The 23,980-nt window shown below is 43.3% G+C and overlaps 1 protein-coding gene across 8 annotated transcripts in view; it reads right to left on the bottom strand.

Moving 5' to 3' along the window:
• Window positions 1-10,823: 10,823 nt before the first annotated feature.
• LOC131506351 (zinc finger protein 705A-like) overlaps window positions 10,824-23,980 on the bottom strand; it is a 32,926-nt gene continuing 19,769 nt past the window's right edge. For 4 of the 8 annotated variants that reach the window (XR_009258886.1, XR_009258884.1, XR_009258885.1 and 1 more), the window contains 4 exons: window positions 23,247-23,373; window positions 21,978-22,073; window positions 21,635-21,702; window positions 10,824-11,211 (listed from right to left, as the gene is read on the bottom strand). Coding sequence is in view for 5 of the 8 variants with exons in the window: in XM_058719891.1 (XP_058575874.1) it covers window positions 11,206-11,211; window positions 21,635-21,702; window positions 21,978-22,073; window positions 23,247-23,373 (297 nt within the window). In the remaining 3 variants the exon portion in view is untranslated. The remainder of the gene's footprint in view (window positions 11,212-21,634; window positions 21,703-21,977; window positions 22,074-23,246; window positions 23,374-23,980) is intronic. The other 4 variants (XM_058719890.1, XM_058719888.1, XM_058719887.1 and 1 more) reach the window with 1 other exon arrangement.

Below are 23,980 nucleotides of genomic sequence, written 5' to 3'. Positions count from 1 at the left end.
TGTGAAGACTCTCTCTGAGGGGCACCTGGGTGGCTTGGCCAGTTAAGTGACGCTTGATTTCGGCTCAGGTCATCGAGGTCACAGCACGGCGCCTGCTAGGGATTCTCAGCCTCCCTCTCCGCCCCTCCCCCGCCCATGCTCTCTGCTTCTCTCTCAAAATAAATAGATAAACAAATTTTTTTAAACACTCTCTTTTATATCCTTTCACGGTGTTTCCGTTTTCGGCATGCAAATTTGTATTCATTTCGTTATATTTGAAATCTAAGCATTTCACTTATTTGTGCCGTAGAATCTGAATACACAATTGTCAGCAAATTTAAAATTCCTTGACAAAATAAAAGACGTTGCACCCGCCTGAGGAAAATTTTCTCCGCGACCCACAAGAACCCGGAGGGCAAAACGACCAAAACTGCGTCATTACTGGGCACGCGGTCACCACACTGGGGGGAACCCAGAGCCTCCTTCTGTCTCTTCCAACAGGAGCTGACTTACTCCCTTGTTACGTAGCTGATAACCTCACGTAGTTAATAATCCAAAGGCAAGCCCTGCTTACACTGGAGGCCAATCAAGATGAATGTCATCATGGCTCCCTTCTTTATCAAGGGCTCTTCCGTCCAATTAAGCAAATCATTTAGATACGGCCTTTATCTCAGCACAGATTTAAGCCATTATTTACACTGAAAACCGTGGTATCAGGTTTAAGGCACCTACTTTGTAAACTCCCCGTATCTTTCCCCTGTGCTTTAATGCATAGGACACACGAGGGGTTAAAACGTTTACACCTTGCACCAGGCACCTCGGGCGCTCACCCCCAGCGAAGGCGGCAGGGTCCTCGTCCCGCCTGGGGGGTCCCGGGGCTGCGCGACCTCTCCCCACCATGCACGTGTGCACCCCGGAGCCGCACCAGGGCCCCTACATCCCCCGAAACAATCCCGAATCCCTGCACCTGCCCACAGCATGCTGTGACTTCCACCCAAAGGCCCTGGGTGAACGGGCACGCCTGGATAATGCGTCCTGGGAAAAGCCTCCACGCCGGGCGGTGCGGATAAACAACGAGCTTCTCTCTCGCTATTTAAGAGAAACATCCCGCAACAGCCCCCTCCCACCAGTGCGGCCGCACAGAGACGTCACTCACGGCAGATACCGTCCCTCGTAGTCCCTGGTGTCGCCTAGTCCATCGCCCCCCGAGGGAACACGTCCCCGGGCTAGCGTCTAGGGCAGGAGCGCGATGCGCAGATGCGCATGCGTTCCACGCGGGCCAGGGGCAGCGGGTCGGCGCGCCCCCTGCCGGCCTTCAGGGCGCAGCGCAGGAAGCTCTGCGCTCATGGATGGACAACAGCACCCCTGGTGATCATTGGTTATTGGTTACCTAAACGCAATCGGCTATTCCCTGTCACGTATGCAGGTGTTCACACTAGACCCCAGATGGTGAAGAATAAACCGGCACTGCTTTCCCAGTAGAGAAACTGCCTTATCACAGCATACACACCTGACTCGCATCAATGCTACATAGCGGCGCCACAGGGTCAGAAGCTGCCTTTTTTGTGTGTCCAGAAGCAATTTTGACGAAGTAGAATGGAGTGATTCATTGACTTTACTTCTATCATTGTTGCACTTGTGGCATATTTATGTTATTATTATACACTATATATTACATCTGATTTTTTTCATGTCCTCCTATGCCACAAATTGAATAAACTGCTATGGACTGAATATAGTGAATATACTGAATAAACTGCTATGGACTGAATAAACTGCTATGGACATTACTGAGAATGTCTACAATTTATGATAAACCCTCTTCCTCTCCTGCTTGTCCTGATTTTTATTCCATCACCATTAGCCCTAAATCATAAAAGATTTGAGGAAGCTCCAAAGCGTCACACACATTCTCTGCCTGTCCTCACTCAAGTTCCCCTCCCCACAACGCGCTGTCTCCTTCACTGAGTCCCTGGGCGGGGCCTGCGGCTCCCCTGTGCTCTGAGGGGTCCTAGTTCCCCCCAGGACCTCAGGTTGACAGCCTCAGCCCCTGACAGCCAAACTCTCAGCTCCCTGGAGCCCAAACCCAAGGGTTTTGGCGTCACCTGCTGGCCATCGCGTATGCAACAGGTGCGGATGCTAGTGTGGTCTTCCTAATATTGAAAATAATCACGGTATTAGTAAAGCCTGTTAAAAACTCAAAACAAATGGGCAACAGCCTTGAAAAGTCCATGAGCAGACAACACCACGTTAGTGAAGCATGCTGAACTTAATTTACCTGATTTTTAATTTGGTCTGGTTATATCTTGTTTTTGCCTATGGAAATCACAAGCAAGATCTAAACTATTTCCTCAAGTTGATATGTGGTAACGAGCAACCAATTCCCATTATTTTAAAAAATGTAGTAGCACAATGTATCGCTATGAATCATAAACAGCCAGTGTCTCCCCACTACATAGTGTGCTTTGTGACAACATACCCCTGTGCCTCCTTCTAGGTTGCATGCATGTAGTGCTCTTGGATCACAGAGTGAATATTTAGTGTGTGCGCAGCAAACTTGCTTATTACAACTCAAGGATTCATTGATTCTAGTTCTATTATTACTTCATTATGCATATATCTATGCATTATTTTATATATTATTATATTAAAGTCACATGACATAAGACCCTTTTATCACTCTCTCCTTTGTCTCCTGATAGGATGCACTGAGATTGGCGATAATTTTCACAGAATGTTTGTAATTAAATCCAGACCTTCTCTCCCTCTCCTCTCTGTCCTTGTATTTTCCCCTCTCCCCCTAGCCAATGAGCCCATGAAACGCTGTTCCCCTCCAAAGCACCATGCTCATCATCCTGTCACTTTCTTCACTCAACACCCCCTCCCCAGAATGTGGGGACTCCTTCAGTGAGTCCCTGGGAGGGGCCAACATGTCCCCTGGGCTCTACAGGGTCCTGGTTCCCCTCAGATCCCCGGGCCCTCTGAAATCAGCAATCCGGAGCCAAAACGAAGGGTCTTGGCGCCACCTGCTGGCTTTGGGGGGTGCATCAGGTGTGAATGCATCCATTTCTCCCAACAGTGATAACAACCACGGTAGGAGTAACGTCTGTTACAATCAAAAGCAAACGAAGACTAGTGTTGAAAGTTCCCGAGCAACAGCACCAGTTTAGTCAAATAAGCAAAGCTCATTTGCCATATTTTCCAATACCAACCGACCCTGGGTCTGGGCTTTTTCTGCTTCTGGAAATCGTAAGGAAAACATAGTGTTTCTCAAGGTTCAAATGAAGGATCGAGTAACCAGTTCCACATCGCTGAACATTCTTATAACCAGTCACTGTGCAGAAGAAACAGTCATTCTTCTCCCCGAATATAAGCTGGTTTATGACAATATATCCCTGAACCCATCCCATGTTTGGAGTGCTTCAAGCTCAGAAAGTTTTTGCGTGTGTCCTGAATTTTCACGAAGTACTATTCAACAGTTTATTGGTGGTACATCAGTATTGCTTAACTTTTCATATATATATATATATATATATATATATATATATATATATATAATTTTTACTGTATACTCTATTAAAGCTACATAACATGGGTTCTTTTTATTATTCCTTTGTCACCTGCTCAGATGCATTGTTATGTGCCCTTATTTTTATAGAGTCTTTGCAGCTTATGATAAATCCTTTTTTCACCTCCTCCTTGTCTTGGTTTTTATTCCTACACGACTGGTTCATGAGCTCATGGGAAATGCTATTTGATTCCTAAGAATCATGCATCTTCTGTGCCTTTCCTCACACAACCTCTTCTCCCCAACGTAGTGCCTCCTTCACTGAATCCCTGAGAGAGGCCAGCGGGTCTGACAGTGGCTGTGATCAGCTTCCTGGAACCAAAACCCCGGGACAGGGACTTAGCGCCACCTGGTGTCCGTGGGAGATGTAGCCGGTCATCCTTTTCATATGATAATAATGACAGTAGTATTAAAGTCTGTTAAAATCTAAAAGAAATGGAGCCCAGCTTTGAAAATTCTCTGAGCAGGGAAAACAAATTTAGTAAAACAAGCACATCTTAAATTTGGTTATTTTCTGAGACTCACTGGTTCTGTGTCGTATTTTGTGTGTCCTCTGTAAATCACAAGCAAAACTCGAACTGGTTCCCAAGGTTAACTGGCTTCCAAATAGCCAGGAAGCAATTCTTTATGATTAGAGAGTTATCATATTATTACCAATCACTGTGAATAATAAACTTTCACTGCTTTCCCAGTATACAAGCTACTTTTTTTCTTTCTTACAAGCTACTTTATAACAATACAGTCCTGAGCCTCATCCCTTATGTGTGTGAGTCTTCCTGGGTCATAAGTCATGCACTGTTTTTCTTGTGTGCACAATAAACTTTTACTAAGTACTATTCAGTTATTCATTGCATTTACTTCTGTTACTGATACACTTGTCATATATACCTATTATTTAATATACTAGTATATTAAAGGTATATAACATGGTTTTTTAAATAACTCTAATTTGTCACCTAAGATGCATTTTATTTTTATAGAATCTATTTTATAGAACTTATTTTATTTTTATAGAATCTCTGCAATTTAATAAACATAAATCCACCACCCCTCCTCTAGCCCATGAACCTATGGGAAATGGTATTCCACTCCAAAGAATCATGCTCCTTCTGTGCTTTTTTTTTTACTCAGTCTCCCCTCCCAGAATGTGGTGACTCCTTCACTGAGTCCGTGTGAGGGGCCAGCAGCTCCTGTTTTATCGTGGGGTCCTAGCTCCTCCCAGACCCTCAGGTACCAGTGTCTGATGGCAGTTCTGATTCCTCTGCTTTTTGGAGAGGAAACCACGGGGTTATAGCACCACCTAGTGGGCATTGGGGGAGGCGCGCAGCTGATGTGAAGGCTTCTTTGTTCACTTACTTATTCATTCTTTTGTTTATTATAATAACGATGATACTATTTTTTTTTAATTTTTTTTTCAACGTTTTTTATTTATTTTTGGGACAGAGAGAGACAGAGCATGAACGGGGGAGGTGCAGAGAGAGGGAGACACAGAATCGGAAACAGGTTCCAGGCTCCGAGCCATCAGCCCAGAGCCCGACGCGGGGCTCGAACTCACGGACCGCGAGATCGTGACCTGGCTGAAGTCGGACGCTTAACCGACTGCGCCACCCAGGCGCCCCACGATGATACTATTAAAGCCTGTTTGGGGCGCCTGGGTGGCGCAGTCGGTTAAGCGTCCGACTTCAGCCAGGTCACGATCTCGCGGTCCGTGAGTTCGAGCCCCGCGTCGGGCTCTGGGCTGATGGCTCGGAGCCTGGAACCTGTTTCCGATTCTGTGTCTCCCTCTCTCTGCACCTCCCCCGTTCATGCTCTGTCTCTCTCTGTCCCAAAAATAAATAAAAAACGTTGAAAAAAAATTAAAAAAAATAAATAAATAATAAAGCCTGTTAAAGTCAAGACAAATAGAGGCAGCGTAAAAAATTCCCTGAGCTGAGAAATCCAGTTTAGTGGGATAAGCAAACCATCATTTAGCTTAGTTTGTAAGACAGATTCGGACTGAGTCATTTTCTTTTTCATGCCTCTGGAAATCAAAAAGCAAACTAAAACTGTTTCCCAAAGTTGATATGAGGTAACCAGAAAGAAATTCCCTACCATTAAAAATTTTTTTAATAGTATACCTAGTCACTGTGAAGAATGAGCAGTCACTGTCTTCTCATTATATAACCTGGTTTGTAACAATCTATTCCTAAGCCTCATTCCCTATTTGGTTTCTATGCTCCTGGGTCCCAAACTGTCTTTTTGGCGTCTGCACAATGAACTTTGTCAAATTACTACACTGATTCGTTGACTTTCCTTTTCCTTCCCTTATTTATTGCTGAACTTTTGATATAGTAATAAAATGTAATAGAATTATATGGAAGGTACATAATATGGCTTCTTAGCACTATCTTTTGTCACCTAAGATGCATAGTTACAGGCTGTTCTTTTAATAGAATCTTTACAATTTATGATAAATCCTTTCCCCTCTCCTTGTCCTGACCTGTATTCCCCCACTCCTAGCTCACGGGCCCATCGGAAATGCTTTTCCACTCGAAAACATCATGCTCCTTCTGTGTCTTCCCTCACGCAACCTCCCTTCACCAGAATGCGGTGCGTCCTTCACTGAGACACTGGGCGGGGCCAGCGGCTCCCCTGTGCTCTGAGGGGTCCTAGTTTCTCCCAGAGCCTCAGGTCTCTGATCAGAAACTTGGAGCCCAAACCACAGGGTCTTAGCGCCACCTGGTGGCCACGGGGGATGCATCAAGTGGGGATGCTTGTGTCCACGTTCCTCTTGGTTAAAGAAATGGGGGCGAGAGAGAAGGGAGGGCACAGCAGAGACCTAAATGAAGTGTGGAGACTAGAAGCAGAGCGGGGAGACCACAGGAACCTTCCCGCGGCCATGTGTGGGGTCTCCAGTTACTGAGAGATTACTGAAAGAACTCGGAGACGTTCCTTATTTAGGAAACCTAAACAAAACCAACAAAACAGAAAATACTAACCTTTTACACATCAAAAGCCTTTTAGAAATTACTAAAATAACTCGATAATAAATTTTTTTCAAATCACCTAAAACGGCCTTTACCAGAGTGCACTTTTATCCAACATTAACACTTACCGCTCTCAAGGAGACGAGGAGGCAGCCAGAAAAAGCCCTTGGCCCACCAAGGGGAGGAAAATTGGGGCTGAGTTTTCTTCATTTCTGGGCCATTTGTTAAAATAGATGTGAATTTGGAGACACCGTGGCCAGTTCTGTGGGTCTTCCTGTGCCTTGACAATCTTTGCTGTCATCACGGTGCACACCTGGCTAGATCTGGTTTATATCCGGACACTATAACCTTCTCTCCAATGTCACGTCACTATTGAATTCCTTAAAGCATTTTGAAAGCCTGCTTTCCAATTTTTCAGAAATTGTTATTGGAACTGAAACACTTGATATATTTTCACAAACTGAATCCACTGCACTGGCAGCCAGACTAAGCGGGAGTCATGACCAGTATCTGCCACTCAACCCCTGCGCACGTGGTCAGTCTTCATCATCCCAAAGGTAGCCTTTCCCACCACTTCTGATGGCATGGATTCATTTTTGTCCTTTAAAACTTGAATTTATAGATCACGTGTCCTTTTGTGTCTGGCTAAGTCTGTTAAATTTGTTCCTAATCATTGGTCGATTTGTAGGTCACTAATTCACATTGTTGATTATTCTGTTTAATGACTATTCAATATTTACTTACCTATTCTTTGTTAACGGGCATGATGTGAATATTGTAGGGGTTAACTAATGAAGGTGCTGCTGTGAACATTCTTGTCCGTGACTTTTGGAGACCATATATGGAAGACTTTTTGTTGCAGCTGAACCATGAATAGATACGTTAAATCATAGGATGCGCTTATGTGGATCTTTAAACTTCCAAACCACTTGCCCAGATTGTCCCAAGGCTCACATCCTGGGTCATTCGACAGCTCCAACACTTAAGCCAAACAAAATTGACCGAATTTTCTGTTTTCTGTCACTCGAGTTAGCAGAATACACATCCTTCCCAGCTGTCTGGAGACGGACATAAACCATGACGTTGGAGCTGGGCTGTGAGTCAGGGCTGCAGTAGCAGGGTTTCTGACCTTGACCGTGGAAAGGGGAGCTCACACTTTCTTAGGTTGCCCCACACCTTTGTCACAAACAATAGGCATCCTGTGTCCATTTGTCCTTCAACTTGTAGGTCAGTCTTTTCTTTTTTTCTTTAAATTGTGGTAAAATACGTATAAAGATTTACCATTTTAACGATTTTTGAGTATATAATTCAGTGGCATTAAGTACATCCACATTGTTGGACAACCATCACCACTATCCAAAATTCAGAATGTTCTCAGCATCCTAAACTCCCCGATAACTCCTTCCCCAGCCCCCAGTTACTTCTACTTTCTGTCTCTTTGGATTTGATCACTACTTGTACCTCATGTAAGTGGAATCCCATGGTATTTGTCCTTCTGGGTTGGCTGAATCACTTGGCACAGTGATTTCAAGGTCTATCCCTGTTGTAATTTAATCTGTCAGAATTGCATTTTTTTCAGGCTGCACCTCTATACCACATTTTGTCTATCCATTCGTCTGTTGATGGACATTTGGGGTTGTTTCTACCTTTTGATTGCAAATGATGCTGAGTATCTCACCCCCCCTGCTTTCAACGATTTGGGCTATATACCTAGGAGAGGGTTTTCTGGCTTGTATGGTTAATTCTGTGTTTAACCTTTTGAGGACCTGCTGAGGTGTTTTCCACTGTGGAAATTTTATACCATTTACACCCCTGTGGGCAATGCACAGGGATTGTGGCTTCTTCATATCCTTGACACCATTATTACTTTGTAAACAGCCATCCTAACAGGGGTCACGTGACATCTCATGGTCATTTCCATTTCATCAGTCCTTCCTGCCTAGTGATGTTGAACATTTTTCACAGGCTTATTGTCCAACTGAAGGTCTTCTTTGGAGAAATGTCTATTCAATCCTTTGCCCAATGACTAATGGGGATCATTTGTTTCCGTCTGTTACTTTTTAAATTTGAGAAATAATCCACAGTGACTTTCACGCAGGATTTTAAACAGTACGTATCTACCGGCATCCTTCCCCGTGTCCAGCCCTCACGCGGCCTCTGGGGTGAAGCCCTTGCTCCGGAAGCCGCACTCAGGCTGCATCACTTCCCTCCTCCCGCAGACACCAGGCCTTCGTCAGCGCTCCACTTGCCCAGATGTCCTTCCCTTCGTCCTTCTCCTTGCTCATCTTCACCCAACTAATTCTAGTCATGCTTTAAGATTCAGCTCAGGGCCATTTCTCCAATCCTCCTCCCAAGCGGGCCAGGCTGACCCTGGTGGCGCTCCCGCATTTACCCCACTCGGCGGAGGTCTCTGCATCTGCCCCCTGAGACAGAGCTCCTGGGGTCTGTCTCCCTCCCCGGACGCCATCTGTCTTGGAGAGGGTGCGCCTTTGTCATCCGCCTGCGGCAATACCTGGCACGGAAGAAGAGCTCAGTGCCTAACAGAACTCGACTCTTGATTCATAGAAACTGCCACCAGAAAGGCTATTTTGTCAGGAACGCATGGCAGTACCTGTTTCGCTGCGCCCTCGCCTGCTCTGGGAATTACAGTATTTGCGGCCAGGCCTGGGGACGGGGCTCGGCGCAGCATGGCCCAGGGAGCGATGGCCCAAGTGGGACTTGGGAACCAGGGCTGGGGCACAGGGCAGAGGAGGATGCTTTGGTGCTGGGGGGACAAAGCTGCGCCCCGACTGAGGGTGGGGCTCAGAGCAGGCACAGCTCCGCCCCGTACGTGGTGAGGCACTATCGCGCCCCAAGCGTCCCCATCCTGGGGGACGGAGCACAGCAATGACCAGAGCCCCCGGGGGCAGGTCTGTGCAGGAACCACTCTGTCAGCTGTCTCAGCTTTGGTGCAGACTGTGGGAGACCTTGGCAGCAAAGGCTAATAATGTGCCCCAAGGTGAGGTTGTCCTCCTTTCCCTTTCCGGTGGGCTGAGGCTCATCTGACGGACCGGACGCCGAGCTGCTCTGGACCGGGGATGGGGCTACACTGGTAAATGCTTCCCGGATCTTCTTATGGCCGTCCTTGGGTTTTGAACTCTGCAAGGTTGTTGCTGCTGCTCTGCCATAATCCAAAGCTTTCCCAGAGCTATTTTTGCCAGTTTGTAGTTGTTTATTGTTTTTGTGGGAGAGATGAGCATTGGGCCCTCCTACCCCTCCACCTTGCAGATGTCACCCCTCAGGTTTTCCTTTCTAGAGTTATTTTTTCTCACACTCAGAGATGGGCATGGTCATGTAAGAAGTTAAATCTAGTCTTCTCATCTCCAAAAGGAAAACAGAATTTCAAAGAAAACAGTTCCCCAATCTTGCCATCTATAATGTTACAATGATTTTCAGAGGCAGCTGCTTGTGTGACAGCAATAACACGCGGTTTCTCCCAGGGCCCATCACGATGAACTTGTGTCTAGGTTTCAGTGCGTGTTACTGGGGGACTGTCCACAGGAAAGGAAAACCACCCTTGGAGCTGTCGCCGCTTTAAACATCTCCGGAAAATGTGCTTAGTTTACCAAGAAAAGGTCCAAGCCGACTGACCAGCTTCAGAGCCGTGGCCACCTTGGGAGCCCCGACCGCCTGAGAGGTGCCTGTCTCCTCTCCCAGAGGTCAGCCCCTCTTCCCTCAGCACTGTAGCTAAGGCCTTGGGGGGACAGGCGGTGGGACACCCTTGAAGACACGAGCTCATCTGTCACAGGTTAGGAATATTATTAACTGAACAGATTATCTGCACTCTTGTATGCTCATTACTGTGCATCTGTGACCATTCCTGTCACCTCGCTCCAGGTCCTCAAATGACCCACAGGAACCAAGTTTCTTTACCCCACTGGTGTCTTGTGACACTATAGTTGCACACGGACCAAACCTCCCAAATAAGAAAACAGGTGCTCAAATACTTTGAAGACTTCCTCTGCAGGACAAGTGTAAGACCTGGAGACTCTGAAGCACAGAAGATGTTGAATGTGGAACCATCTCCAGAGCTGGTTCCGGAGTTCCCAGCTCCAAGAGAAAGCCATTTGAGGACATGAGTTTCCCTTACCCACTGCTCACTGACCCTCCCTGTCACCATACCCAGCCCAGTCCTAGTTCTCTGAGTACATCAGCCTGAACTACGGCAAGGAGAACGATCACCGAGTTTCTAGTCTTTTCAGTGGAGGAAAGCAATCTCTGGGTGATCACTGTGCTGAACTGATTAATATCACTACATTTAAAATGCAAAGGTAGCTTTAACTCAGTTTATTAGTTCCTAAAGCCAAACTGCGCAAATTAGTTTCTTTGGGGAAAACTGCAGTCCAGAGAAAGGTCACCAACTGTTGACTCATGACCACATATAGACGGAAGAGTTCTGAAAACTCTGGATTAAACGAAAAGAACTGTAGTTGATCTGTACCAATCTGCACTGCATTTAGTGAAGAGATTTTCACTGCATTTAGTGAAAATTTAGGGATTTTCACATTTTAAAAATTATTTTAATTAAAACATTAGAAATCAAATTATCAAATTATGACTGAGGTGAAAAAGTTACATTTCTTCCTGCAGCACCCAGGCAGTGAGGACCCTTAGATTTCAGAACAGCGGGATTCAATGATAGGCTGACCGCAATCATGTCTGAAATTCAAAAGAGAAACCAATGAAAAGACTTTGATAGAAGTAACTGTGATACAACATCTAATATTAAAATGGAAAAGCTACTTTAAATAATAAAATAACTGCAACATTAATGATAATGAAAACATTAAGTTTAAATTATAATGAAATAGTCTAAGGGTGTAAGTATCAATATCAATAACATTATTTATATAATCTGTGCTTAGACTACTAATACTGAATTATGCAGTAATTCCTGAAAGTAATTATACCTTATTAATACCAAATTATGAAGTAATACTAATATATTCTACATTACTAACTTATTAGTCTGATATAATACTTAATGTCAATAAAATTTTAACGGAATGTTTTCTAAGTTTCCCAGAAATATTTATATAGAAGTTGTGTGAGGTATTGTTTGGCCAACAAAGAAAACAATGTTTAAAAGTGCTGGCATTTTCCAGTTAATGATTTTTTTAAGTATTTGTTTAGAGAAGTTTTAGGCTTACCACAAAATTGAGAGAAAGGTACAGATATTTTTCATCTATTGCCTGACTCTATACATGCACAGCACCCGCCCCCCCCACCCCTTATCAACACCATTTGCCAGAGGGGTACGTCTTTTGTTTTTTACCAAGGATAGCCCTACACTGACACATCATCACCCAGAGTCCACAGTTTACCTCACGGTCACTCTTGGTTGTACATTCTATGGGTTTGGACAAATGTATAATGACATAGATCCATCATACAACATCATTCAGAATATTTTCACTGCCCTAAAAATCCTCTGTGCTGATCAAATTTTTAAAAACTGTGTATTTGCAAAAAAAAAAAAAAAAGGAATACCAGGAAGTTCTATTTTAATGTCCTTTCATTTTCCACATAATAAAATCATTATTATTCACTTTACATTAATGAAGAATTCCTAATATTGATTCATGTTCTCACATGAAGTGTTAAGTGGTTTGCACTATGGCATACTGTAAATATATCATTTTCTGCTAAAGAGCAGTTTATTTGAATATTCAAATACCTACCCACTGAACTATTTTAATTGAAAACATTCAGCCTATGCCATAAAATATTTGCTGTGTTTATACTAATTTCAAATTTCATATTAATTGCTTGCATCTCAATGTAATTTATACATTATGCCATTTTAATTGTTTTAGAAGTTTCCTCTGAACATTCACAGTTCTGTAGTGTTTGAGTGAGCCCAGCATGAAATGTGGCTAGATGACAGACCCTAAGATAGAGCTTAAAACAGAATTATTTTACTCTCTGCATGACTGGAACATAAGAATCTCCATATTTCATATGAACCAGCAATATACATCACGCATAAGTTAAGAGACTCATCTCTATTTTTACATTACCCTAGTTCTCTAAAAACCAAGATGTAATAGATTTCCAACATCAACTTTTAATATGTTTTTAAAATATGGTGATTCCTATATAATAGTGGCAATAACAAAATACCATTGTGTTCCTGTATCATGCTAGAGTGATCATTCAACAGGATTTAGTACTTACTCATATCTTCCCCTTGTTATTCTCCTGAATCAAATTAAAAAGCCAGAGGAGTCTGGGAAACAGAAAGGAGGTCTGTCTACTTAGAGGAGAAAATTGCCACTGAGCCCCAAAAAGCAGGAGAAAAACTAGTTCCCGTGAAGATAAATGTAAATCCTACAGACTTTTCTATAGGAGACTCAGCCCAGCAAGCTCAGAGGAGAGTGACTCCCAAGTCAACCTAGCATCCCAGGTACGTGACGTGGACATGCCCACGAGCACACCAGCTCCTCTGCCCTCTCCAGTCAGGGCCGATGTGCAGTGTCCTTTCATTCTGTTACATCATGTACAGTTTACCCATCAATTTTCAGAGTAAAAGCCAAGGTTTTTAGTTTTTATTTTGACTACTTTTCACTGTCATGAATGTTCCATACAAAATGATTTTCATGGAAGAAATCTTTATCAATTCACTTACTATTTGGAATATTCTCAAATGTAACATGGGGGGGGGCACTGTGACACACTGAGTGTGGCTCACTGCTCAGCCTTTCTACTTCCCACCCTCTCCAAGCTGGCATCTGGCAGTGACAAAGTCGCAACACCAGCCTTAAATCCCACAGCACTGGCATTTCAGGCAGTTGTTCGGGACTGAGCTGGTGCACAGAGCTGGCAGAGCAGAGCTGGAAGGCAGGAGCAAACATGTGCTCTTTTTTAAAACAATTTTTAATGCTTTTATTTTTGAGAGAAAGAGAGACAGAGCACGAGTGGGGGAGGGGCAGAGAGAGGAGGACACACAGAATCCGAAGCAGATTCCAGGCTCTGAGCTGTCAGCACAGAGCCGGACGCAGGGCTAGAACTAATGCACCAGGAGATGATGACCTGAGCCGCAGTCGGACATTTAACAGGCTGAGCCCCCAGGCACCTCTCAAACATGTGTTCTTGACGCAAGGGAAGGTGAGGGCCACCAGGGAGGGATCATCCCTAAGGAGAACAGACCACGGCTCACTGGCTGCCTGGACACTGGCTCATCCCTTTGCTGAAGGTCACTGTTACCCCAAGGCCAGCTCCCCTACCCTTCGGTCAAGCTTACATGGCTCCATTATCTTCTGCCAGGTTCCATTCCACTTCTGTTTTTACCAGAGACCTAGAGTCCAGAACGAATAGCCTGAATGTTCCAGCTCACCTCTGCCCCTGCTTCTCTCTAAATTGTATGAGCAGGAAGCAAACCATGCCATCCCCAGACTGGTCTGGACCCTCAGCCAGGTCGTGGTGTGCTCCTGGTGAACATAACCAATCACGCAGAACAGCAACATCATTTCAGGCCATTATGTGACAAACCTTGATGACAGATCAAGAGGAAGACAATTCCACCCAGCTGTCATGTCCAGACACAAACTAGAGACATCATCCAAGCCACAAAATACCAACTCCTTACCCCTCTCAGCCTATATAAGTGACCGCTGCTTCTTTACAAGATACAGCTGTAGTCTTATTCTATTCATACCTCGAGAGAGAGAAGGTTTCATAAGACACCAGTTAAACAATTATCCCTGCTTTCTGACAGAAAATATCTAGATCTTCTTCTAACTTTTAACTGCCCCCCCCCGAAATCAACTAACACAAGTGAAAATCAGCTCGTTCTAAGACCTTCTTATTGAGAATTTCCAAAGTTCCATTTTGAAACTTGTCTCTAAATGAAAGGAGTGACGAATCCAATTTTTGTTCAATCGCAGGCACGTTTCGGACAGTCTTTAGCTGGAGGTCACTGACAGCTGTGTATAACGTATGAACATCTGCATGTGCGTAAAGGCATACACACTTTATTTTACAAATCCGGATCTGTGTTCTCAATGTTTAAACACACTATCACAATGCACGGTCAGTAAGCTGAGCTGAATGCCCCCCATGAGGACTGGCACAAAGACTGCCAGCCGTCGTGGGGCCACGATAAGCTGCTGGTTGTGGACGTGTGTGTGAGCAGTGGCGCAAAAACATGGAATGGAGAATTTGCCATCATTAGTTGGAGCCCTGGAGCGACAGGAGCAAAGAAAAGGTGTTCACGGCCGTGTATGCACCACAGGTCCCCATCCATCAAGGCACTACTCAGTGAGGCAGATGAAGGGGTATCACGGTGTCAGGAGACCCGGAAGAAACTGAGCTCTTGCGAGGCTGTGGCCCCTGCCCATGGGTCTTCACTCCCCACCCATGGTCCTCTGTTAGGTTTCCTGCCTGACGTCAAGTGTGCGACAACCCATCTGCAGCTGTGGAGTCTGGGATGGGATTCTCACAGAGCCAAGAATGGGAACCGTGAGGCAGATGCTCTTGGCTGAGGTGACGGATGGGTCAGTGAGTCAAATTTCAATCAGGCTGTTCCACAGGCTCCGCTTGCACCCGCATCACATCTCTGCAGAATTCAAGGTGCACCTTCCACGAGAGAACAGCCGAAAGGTGTGTCATGACTGCCTCTACATTTGGTAGCCATGCACACAAAAGATGCCAGTCTCTTAAGCAACTTCCCGCCAAATCCCACACATCCTGGTATTACGACCTTGCTCTCTGGTGCTGAGTCCCCCTCTGGCCAACACCTAAAGGAAACAGGCCAGCGAAAGGAGTTCAGGGTTGCTCCTGTTTTACTCACCCCTCTCATTCCTGAGGAGGAGCCCCAGAGGAAAGTCCGATGCAATGACTTCAAGGAGAGAAGGAACTCTTCCGGGAGCACTGGAGCAAACTCCCAAGATGAGGAGGGCAAGGCCGGGTGCACAGGGGCCAAGCCTGCTGCCCTCAGGTTCCTCAGCCCCACTGCTTTGTCTGCAGCCACGGGGACGCTCTGTGTCCTGCTGAGCTCTCTCGTCTCCCAGGTCACAGGTCACCCCTAGGATTCGGGTTCTGTAGCTGGTGTCATCCTTTTCAACTGGGATACGATTCACATTCCATAAAATTCACCCTTTAAACTGTGACTTTCTTTTAGCATATTCACTAAGCTGTGAAGCCATCACCAATTACAAAACATTTTTATCATCTGCCAAGAATCCCCATCCTCATTAGCAGACACTCTGCATCCCCCCTCCTCCCTGTCACTGGCAACCACTACTCCACTTTGTTTCCGTGGACCTGCCTCCTCTGGGTATTTCATATAAACAGATTTACATGAGAAGTATCTTTCGTGTCTGTCCTCTTTCACTTAATAGAAAGCTTTCAAGGTTCATCAGTGTAAGAGCATGTATTTAGCATTTCATCCTTTCTCAAATAGCTGAGTAACATTCCACTGTTCAAGTATGGCACGTTTTGCTTTTTCATTCAACCTATGGGCATTTAGGTTGTTTCCACTTTTCAGCTATTATGAAAACTGCTAAGAACACTCACACGTACATTTTTGCATGAACCTATGTTCTCATTTATGGATAGGTCAGCAGAAGCTGAAATGCTGAGTATATGGTAACTCTATCTTCTTGAAGGACAGCCAGGCTGTATTCCACATGTGACATTCCCACTTGGAAAGGATGAGAGTTCAATGTTCCATATCCTCTCACTTTCCACCGTCTTTGCATGAACCATCCTAGTGGCAGTGCGGTGCTACCCCTTTACAGTTTCGATTTGCATTTCCCTAATGACCATTGACTTTGAGGATCTTCTTGTTATTCCTACTGGTTGCTTTTAGATCTTCCTTGCAAAAGATCTATTCAAGTTTTTTGCCCATTTTTAATTTTGATTTCTAGATAATTTTTGAGTTGTACAAATTCTTTATGCATTCTGGATACTACTCTCTCTTCAGATCTCTGATTTGCAACTAATTTTCTCCCCTTGTGTGGGATGTCTTTCAACTTTATTAGCGTCCTTTGAAGCACATTTTCATTTTGATGAAGTCCAATTTATCAGTTTTATTTGGTTGCACATGCTTATGATACTGCCTAATCTGAGAACACAAATATATGTACTTTTAAGTTTATTTTTTTTAAGTCATCTCTACACCCATTGTGGGGCTCAAACTCATGACCTCGAGATCAAGTCACATGTTCTTCTGAGCCCGCCACGTGCTCCCAAGAACACAAATTTTTATGTCTTTGTTTTCTTCTAAGAGTTTTGTGATGTTAGCTCTTATATTTAGCTATTTTACCCACGTGAGGGCTTTTTTTTTTTTTTTTTTGCATATTAGGTAGGAGTACAATTTCTTTTCTTTGTATGTGGATGTCCAGTTACTCCAGGACCGTTTATTAAAATAACTATATTGTTGGAACCCCTATCAAAAATAAATTGACTATAAATGTAAGGATTTACTTCTGAACTCTTAATTCTAGCCCATTAATCTAGAAGTCTATTCATACTACAGCACTAGAGTCTTGATTAATGTCTCTTTGTGGTAAGATGTGAAAGTGGGACGTGTGAACACTAATTTTTTTTTTCTTTCAAGGCTGCTTTTTCTGGGTCCTTGGATCTCCACGTGCATTTCATGGTCAGCTGCAACTGTGATAAAGATTACACTGAATCTGTAGGTCTGGGCGTGCTGCCATCTGATATTAAATCTTCCAACCCATAATCACTTTCAATTAGGCCATTTAAATATTTCCTTTTTTTATGGTCTATTTCATTTCTTTCAAAATATTTTGAGTACAGATCTACCTGTGTTAAATGTATTTTAAGCATTCCATTCTTTTGGTACTAACATAAATGTTATTAATTTTCCGCTCTCTAGGATTCAGTTCTGGCTCATGCATTGCTTTTAGCTGTCTTAGCTTGCTACTTTCCTCAGCTTTGTCTTCTATGAAACTCATTTGTGTAGAGTATGAGCCACTTGTTCACCAGAATTCCCCAAAACGGTGTTTCCTTCTGTGTTCTAATGGTGGGATTTAGTTTACGTGGTATTATTCTTTTTATTTTTTAGGAACATTCCACAAGTGACGTTTAGTCTTTCTCAGTGACTTACACCAGGAACCACATGATGTCAATGTTTTTCATTATGATGTCAATTATTTTTCATCGATGTTTCAGTTACATGCTTAAAGTGTTTACCTAACATTAACCTTTTTCACTAAGGTAGTTTCAAGTGGTGTTTTTCCTACCATTCCCTCTGCATTTTTTAGCCAGTATTCTACTGTGATGTTTCACTTCCTGCCACATATGAAGACACGTATGTATATGTGTATGAATATGTTAATCTTTCAATGTGCTAAAAAAATCCATTATTTTTGTTTTTTATTTTGATGATATGGTTGTCCCAAATGTGGCCATAGGAGCCCCTTCAGTCTGCCCCCTATTTCCTTTTCACCTGTCCACTCTCCTTTTGTACCTCCTTACTTTCCAGCAAAAGATACCTTAGACTCATCTGTACTTTCTCTATTCGATACCAATCTTGCATTTGCCCACCTCAATCAACCCCTTCTCCAAGAAAGCCTAGCTCCAATTAGTGAGAAGGAAATTTAGAAACCAGTAATTGAGTGATATTTGTCATTGCAACTGAGGTGTCCCTCCCTACTTCTAGGCCCTTTCAGGGCACAGGACACATGTCTGCACACATGCACAAGAACACAGATTGTCAATTCATGATAATTAAGTCTAATTCCAATCCAAATGCCCTGAAACTTATCTTCTCCTTTCTCAAGTATCTGTATCTCCATTTTCTATTACCAGGTAAACTTTTGGCTGAAAAACACCTAAATATATTTAATCGCATACTCAGTCATACATTAAAAATAAAAACTTTAAAAACTGCGACACTCACACCACTGAAAAAAATCATCAAATCAAGTAGGCATTAAGAATAATTTGCAAGTATTGTTGTATTTCACTTGAGTGTATAAAAACACTGTGCTCAAAAATTACTTGAATTTGGGTATTTTTTTAATTTATTTTCTATGATTATGGTAGTTATTTGATAAAAAGTTAGGCTCGTTTGTTTTCCAATTTTTCCCCACTCGTCCTTTTCACTTAATTTCCTTGCTGGTACAGCAAACGTTCCCAAACCAAGCTTCCAAACAGAAGTGTTCTCAGAAGTGTCTTCCTCCTCCTCCCACTTCCTCGATACTCCTCTCCACTCCCTATATTTTACTTTTATTAATTATCCTCCCTTCACTTTTTCAAGACCAGCAGCAGACTGTCTCTGGCTTCACGTCTCTCTGACATGCTGTTTCTGACCTGCAGATCTTGTTCAAAAAGGCTCACCTGATTAGGTTATGCTTATTCAGGAGAAACGTCCTTGGGATCACCTTATAGACAACCAATTCAAGACCTTAACCACATCTGCAAAACCCCTTCCCCACTGCCACATGATGAGAATGATATTCTATCACATTCAAAGGTCCAGAACAGAAGCAAAGGAAAGAAATTATACAGGTGGGAACACCAGCGGGTATAATCTTGGGGGCAAACTTTGAATACTGCCTCAAAATTACTGTTGATTCTCTTCCAACCCAGAGAGTCTGAGGCTGTAATATATAAGGAATAACCGCTTGGGGGTTTAGCAGAAAGTGCTGGGAGAGAAGAAAAAGACTTCGATTCCACCCAGACCATCTACCATGGTCCCAATCCCTCACCTCAGAGCTGGACCCCTATTTCCCCTCAGTGTATCCCATAGTCCCCCATCCTATCCTTTAACCTACATTAACCCTCCCTACCTGGACCCTCTTTCTGAGACCTGTGCACACCGTGGATCACCAATACCTGTCCCAACGCGCTGCTCTGGTCACTTCCAGTGGCTTGGCCTATGACCTTGAGTCTACCTGGAGATTCCCTCTTGTGCATCCTCATTCAGTAACTTGGCTCTTACGCCTTTCCCTCTTTTCTGCTTTCGTCAACACCTAAGGCCACCAAATGCTCCCTTCAATCTACCCTGCTCCAACATCACCTGGCACCTCATATGCCAGCCATGCACCTATAGCTGCCTCCTCACCCGCCTGTACTCACTTCTCCCTCTGCCCATGTTTATCCTACCCCAACCGGGCCCTGGTCTCCTGGCCTCACATCCCCACTCTCTCCTCCTCTGTTCTGTTCGAGGTAAGAATGACTGTGGCTGTGCAAGTAGGAAAATGTGGACAGGTTGGACATTTTAAAAAGAGGAGTACTGTTTTAACACTGGACTTTATTCACAAACCAAATGTTTATTCTTGCATGTTTGTATTAATTTTTACCATGTACATGTATTTTTAAACCTGGATTTATTTCTGAGCAACAGGCAAAAGTTTATTAGAGTATAAGATTAGAAAAGAAGAATAAAAGGAAAGTTCTCTTTATAGAGAGGGGACATTCAAAAGTGAATGCCCCTCAACACTGATACATGTAAATCACATTATTTTCTATTATGATCTTTCAGCGTATTTAGGTTATTTTATGATTGACTCATGTCTGTAATTATGGTCAAAGCTGCATAAAAATATAAAGTGAACAACATATTAGCCTTTTGAGGAACAATTTTTACTAATTTCAAGTACTGATCTATTGAAAGGATTTAATTTTTATTGTTACAAATTCTTCATTAAGCATTCCTGGATCACAACACAAATCTCTATTTTCATCTTACATTGTTTGTAATAGGCCATCTGGCAAAGGTCTGAATACTCTGATGAAGTGTGGGTTATAGGTTTCTCTAGGTAGAGTTTTTTTGTAGTCTCTGCCGTAGCATTTGCTCATGGCGCTTAAAGAACAGATTGCGTGTGATGGCACGTTGTGAAGGCACAGTGACTGTGTGCATACAGTTCTCCCTCTGTGAGCTCTCTGGGGTGGTTAGAGTGGAGTACAAAGGCAGTCCTGCCTCACATTTATCATATGGGTTCTTTCATGCGAACTGAGGTCAGAGACTGATGAAGGCTTTTCCATTCTATGTGATTATTTTAACTAAAGGATAAGACGTTTACCTAGACTTTGGCCACATTCATTTCATACACAGGGCTCCTCTCTGGTGTAAAATTACTCATGCTGTTTAAGGTGACAATTTTGACGAAAAAATTCCTATTATTTCTCTTCAGTTTGACTTCTTTTATGTTGACTGAAGGAGGAAGGATGATAGAAACTTTTTCCACATTTATCACAGATGTGGGTTTTCTCTCCCCTGTGACTTATTTTGTGTGAATAGAAGTTAGCATTCTGGCTGGAGTGTTTCCTATATTTGTTGTATTTATCGGGTTTCTCTCCTCTGTGGGTTCTCTGGTGTATATAAACTGAAGTGATCCAATGGAACCCTTTCCCACATTCTTTACATGTATAAGGTTTCTTTCCTGTGTGGATTTCTTTGGTGTGAGTCAAACTTAGCCTTCTGGCTGAAGCATTTCCCACATTCATTACATTTGTAGGGTTTGTCTCCAGTGTGTGTCCTTTTGTGCACAGAAAGCCAAGTCCTCTGGCAGAATTCCTTCCCACATTCCTTACATTTATAGGGCTCCCCCCTCCCCACACACCACCATGTGATTTAGCACATACTGAGTCACCATGGATCTGTAAGGGAAAACTTCCCCACATTCATCATATTCATAGGTATCCTTTTTAGTGTGAAATCTCCGCTGTTCGAAGATGAGAGGCTGTTAAAGAATTTCTCACATACACTCGTTAATTCTTTTCTCTACACACGACTCCTACTTTGACCATGCAGTGAACATCTCCTGTTAAAATCTTCCCTGTGTTAGTTATACAGGCAATGCCTATTATTTTCTGCAATACAAAGAGATTTCCTTTTTCATAACATCTCAACTGCAGAGATACCAGATTTATTTGAAAGATTTCATTAGTTTCAAAGACTAGATGCATGAGCCATGTTTATGTCTGTCCTTTTAGAAGAACTCATGTGGTGTCTTTGAGCAATACCTTAATTTTTTCCCTAATTTCAAACTACCCAAAGCTCTCTGCTGGGCAGCATTTACTCAAATCACAGTTGTGTGCTGCATTCTAAAATCTGTCAGTCCCATATCATTAATGTTCAGGGAGGGTTCACCCCCTTGAAACTTACCACTGACATGCAATTAGATGGGTCCTTCCTGCAGACATCTTCTTGCCTCATAAGCCTACTTTTTCTGTCTAAAATAATGTAAATAAAATGAACTGCTAGTGTGCCTTAGAGGAAGAAAACTGTTGAAAACATGCAAGGCCTGTGTATGTTTCAAATATTGACTCTTCCACAGGGGAAAAATGTGAAAAGAAGGAATATATCAGTGAGTTGAAAGGCATTTCAGGTAAGTGAAAACTATCAAGTGTTTTCAGGACATAAGATATCTGCTGTTGACATTTCCCTGTCCTGCTCTCCCTGTATCAGGATCTTCCCAGTGCTGAGCACACACAAGCCTGGAGCTCACCTGGAATCACGCCTTGGGGAAATCCTCTCCCTTCCCTCCACAGCTCCACTCCTTGCTGCAACTGGGAAATCACATCTGATTTGCAAACTTGATACCCTGTTTGTGGGGAGTAAAAGACATACCGATTTTAGATCCTGTACAGAGAAACATGAATGATCTTTAATTTCAGGACAGGATACCAAGGAAGAACAAGGTGAACAACAAAGGAGAGCCCAGGGAAGAGCACCTTGAACACTGAAAATACTAAGGTCCTTCACCATAGCAAGAAGAACATCGTGACACCATGCCAACACAGGGAGATTTTCTTGTTGCTGATTTGCAGGACCAAGATCAAAGACAGAGTGAAGAATCTTTAGTGTTTTTCAACAAAGGAGAAATTACATGTTCCCACAGTAGAGTTAAATTAATTTTGAAAAATAAGATAAAAACAGAGAAGGAGGCAAACTATAAGAGACTCTTAAATACAGGAAACAAACAGAGTTGCTGGAGGAGAGTGGGGGTGGTGGTGGTAGACTCAGTGGGTAATGGGCATTGAGGAGGGCACTTGTTGGGATGAGCACTGTTGTATGTAAGTGATGAAAAACTGGGTTCTACTCCTGAAACCAGTATTACACTGTATGTTAATTAACTTGAATTTAAATAAATAAATTAAAAATAAATAAAACAAGTACACAGAAGCTTCACCAGAACAACTTAATTTCTCTCTGAAAATAGGTAAAAGGCTAATAAAACATCGGGCACCTGAGTGGCTCAGTTGGTTAAGCGTCTGACTTAACTCAGGTCATGATCTCATGGTTTGTGAGTTCAAGCCCCACATCGGGATCTATGCTGACAGCTCAGAGCCCACTTTGGCTCCTCTGTGCCCTCTTCTCTCTGCCCTTCCCCTGCTTGCTCTCTCTCTCAAAAATAAACATTAAAAAAATAAGTAATAGGTATAATTTCCACAAACGGATTTTTAACTACCAGTTGACCATATAGAAAACAGTTATTTAGTAATATTTAGTGCTTTCATTCACTTAAAACATTCATTGAATTCCCAGCAGAGTCCTGGGCATTACAGACCTAGAAGCAAGAAAGGCACAAAAGAGGGGTCAGGAAAACTATATTCTTTTGGGGTGACAAAATAGGTGTAGGTAAGTATAAGAAAAAACAAATTACGTTCAAATAGTGTTAAGAACCATGAAAGAATCTGAATGAGGGCTGAGAGGGGAGGGATTAAGTGAAAGCTGGATACTTGCTGAATAAATTTATCAGTGTTGAAAGACTCACCCACAGACACCAGATGACTGATGTTCTCCAGCATCACATCTCTGTACAGCTTCCTCTGGGATGCGTCCAGCAGGGCCCACTCTTCCTGGGTGAAGTCTACAGCTATATCCTTGAAGGTCACAGATTCCTAAAACATCAGAGACATTTTGGTGCAGCCAGGGCCTTCCCTATCAGGGGAGTATGCTGGACATGACAGTGCCGGAGATGAGTGGCTGTATACACAGAAACGTCAAAATCTGCCTGGGGTTCTAGTCACATGTTTCTCTATGCTGCCTCGTCATGTGTCTTTCACACACACTCACACTTTGTAAACATAACTTCATTACAAATCAGTGTCTCATGAGGTGCAGTGGAAATAACCTGGACACAACAGTGCCCAACTTTCTGCAGGACTGAATGGGGCTTCTAACAGAACTTGGACAAGCAAGTGTGGCCTCTCTCATCCCTACGCAACCCACATGCTCCTGAGAAGGCATAAGACATACAGTTCATAAGGAAAACCCCAAGGGACCTAAGACTGCTGTACATAAGGAATGTCCTACCCTGACCCTCCTGTGTTAAGGCTGTGCATTTCAATCTTCTCTGGGACCTCCGAGCCTTGGTTATCACTATCCCTCCTGTAACATGATCCTGTCTAAATGCTAATGGGTAAGGGAAGCCTCTCAATTGAACCTGATCTTTCTAGTCCTGCAAAATTTGCTACAGGACCCTAGGTTTAGTTCTATTATAATCCT

The sequence above is a fragment of the Neofelis nebulosa genome, chromosome 3, assembly GCF_028018385.1.
Source record: "Neofelis nebulosa isolate mNeoNeb1 chromosome 3, mNeoNeb1.pri, whole genome shotgun sequence".
Classification (NCBI taxonomy): domain Eukaryota; kingdom Metazoa; phylum Chordata; class Mammalia; order Carnivora; family Felidae; genus Neofelis; species Neofelis nebulosa.
Note: the sequence above shows the minus strand (reverse complement) of the source record. Positions and strands in the feature narration are given on the sequence as shown.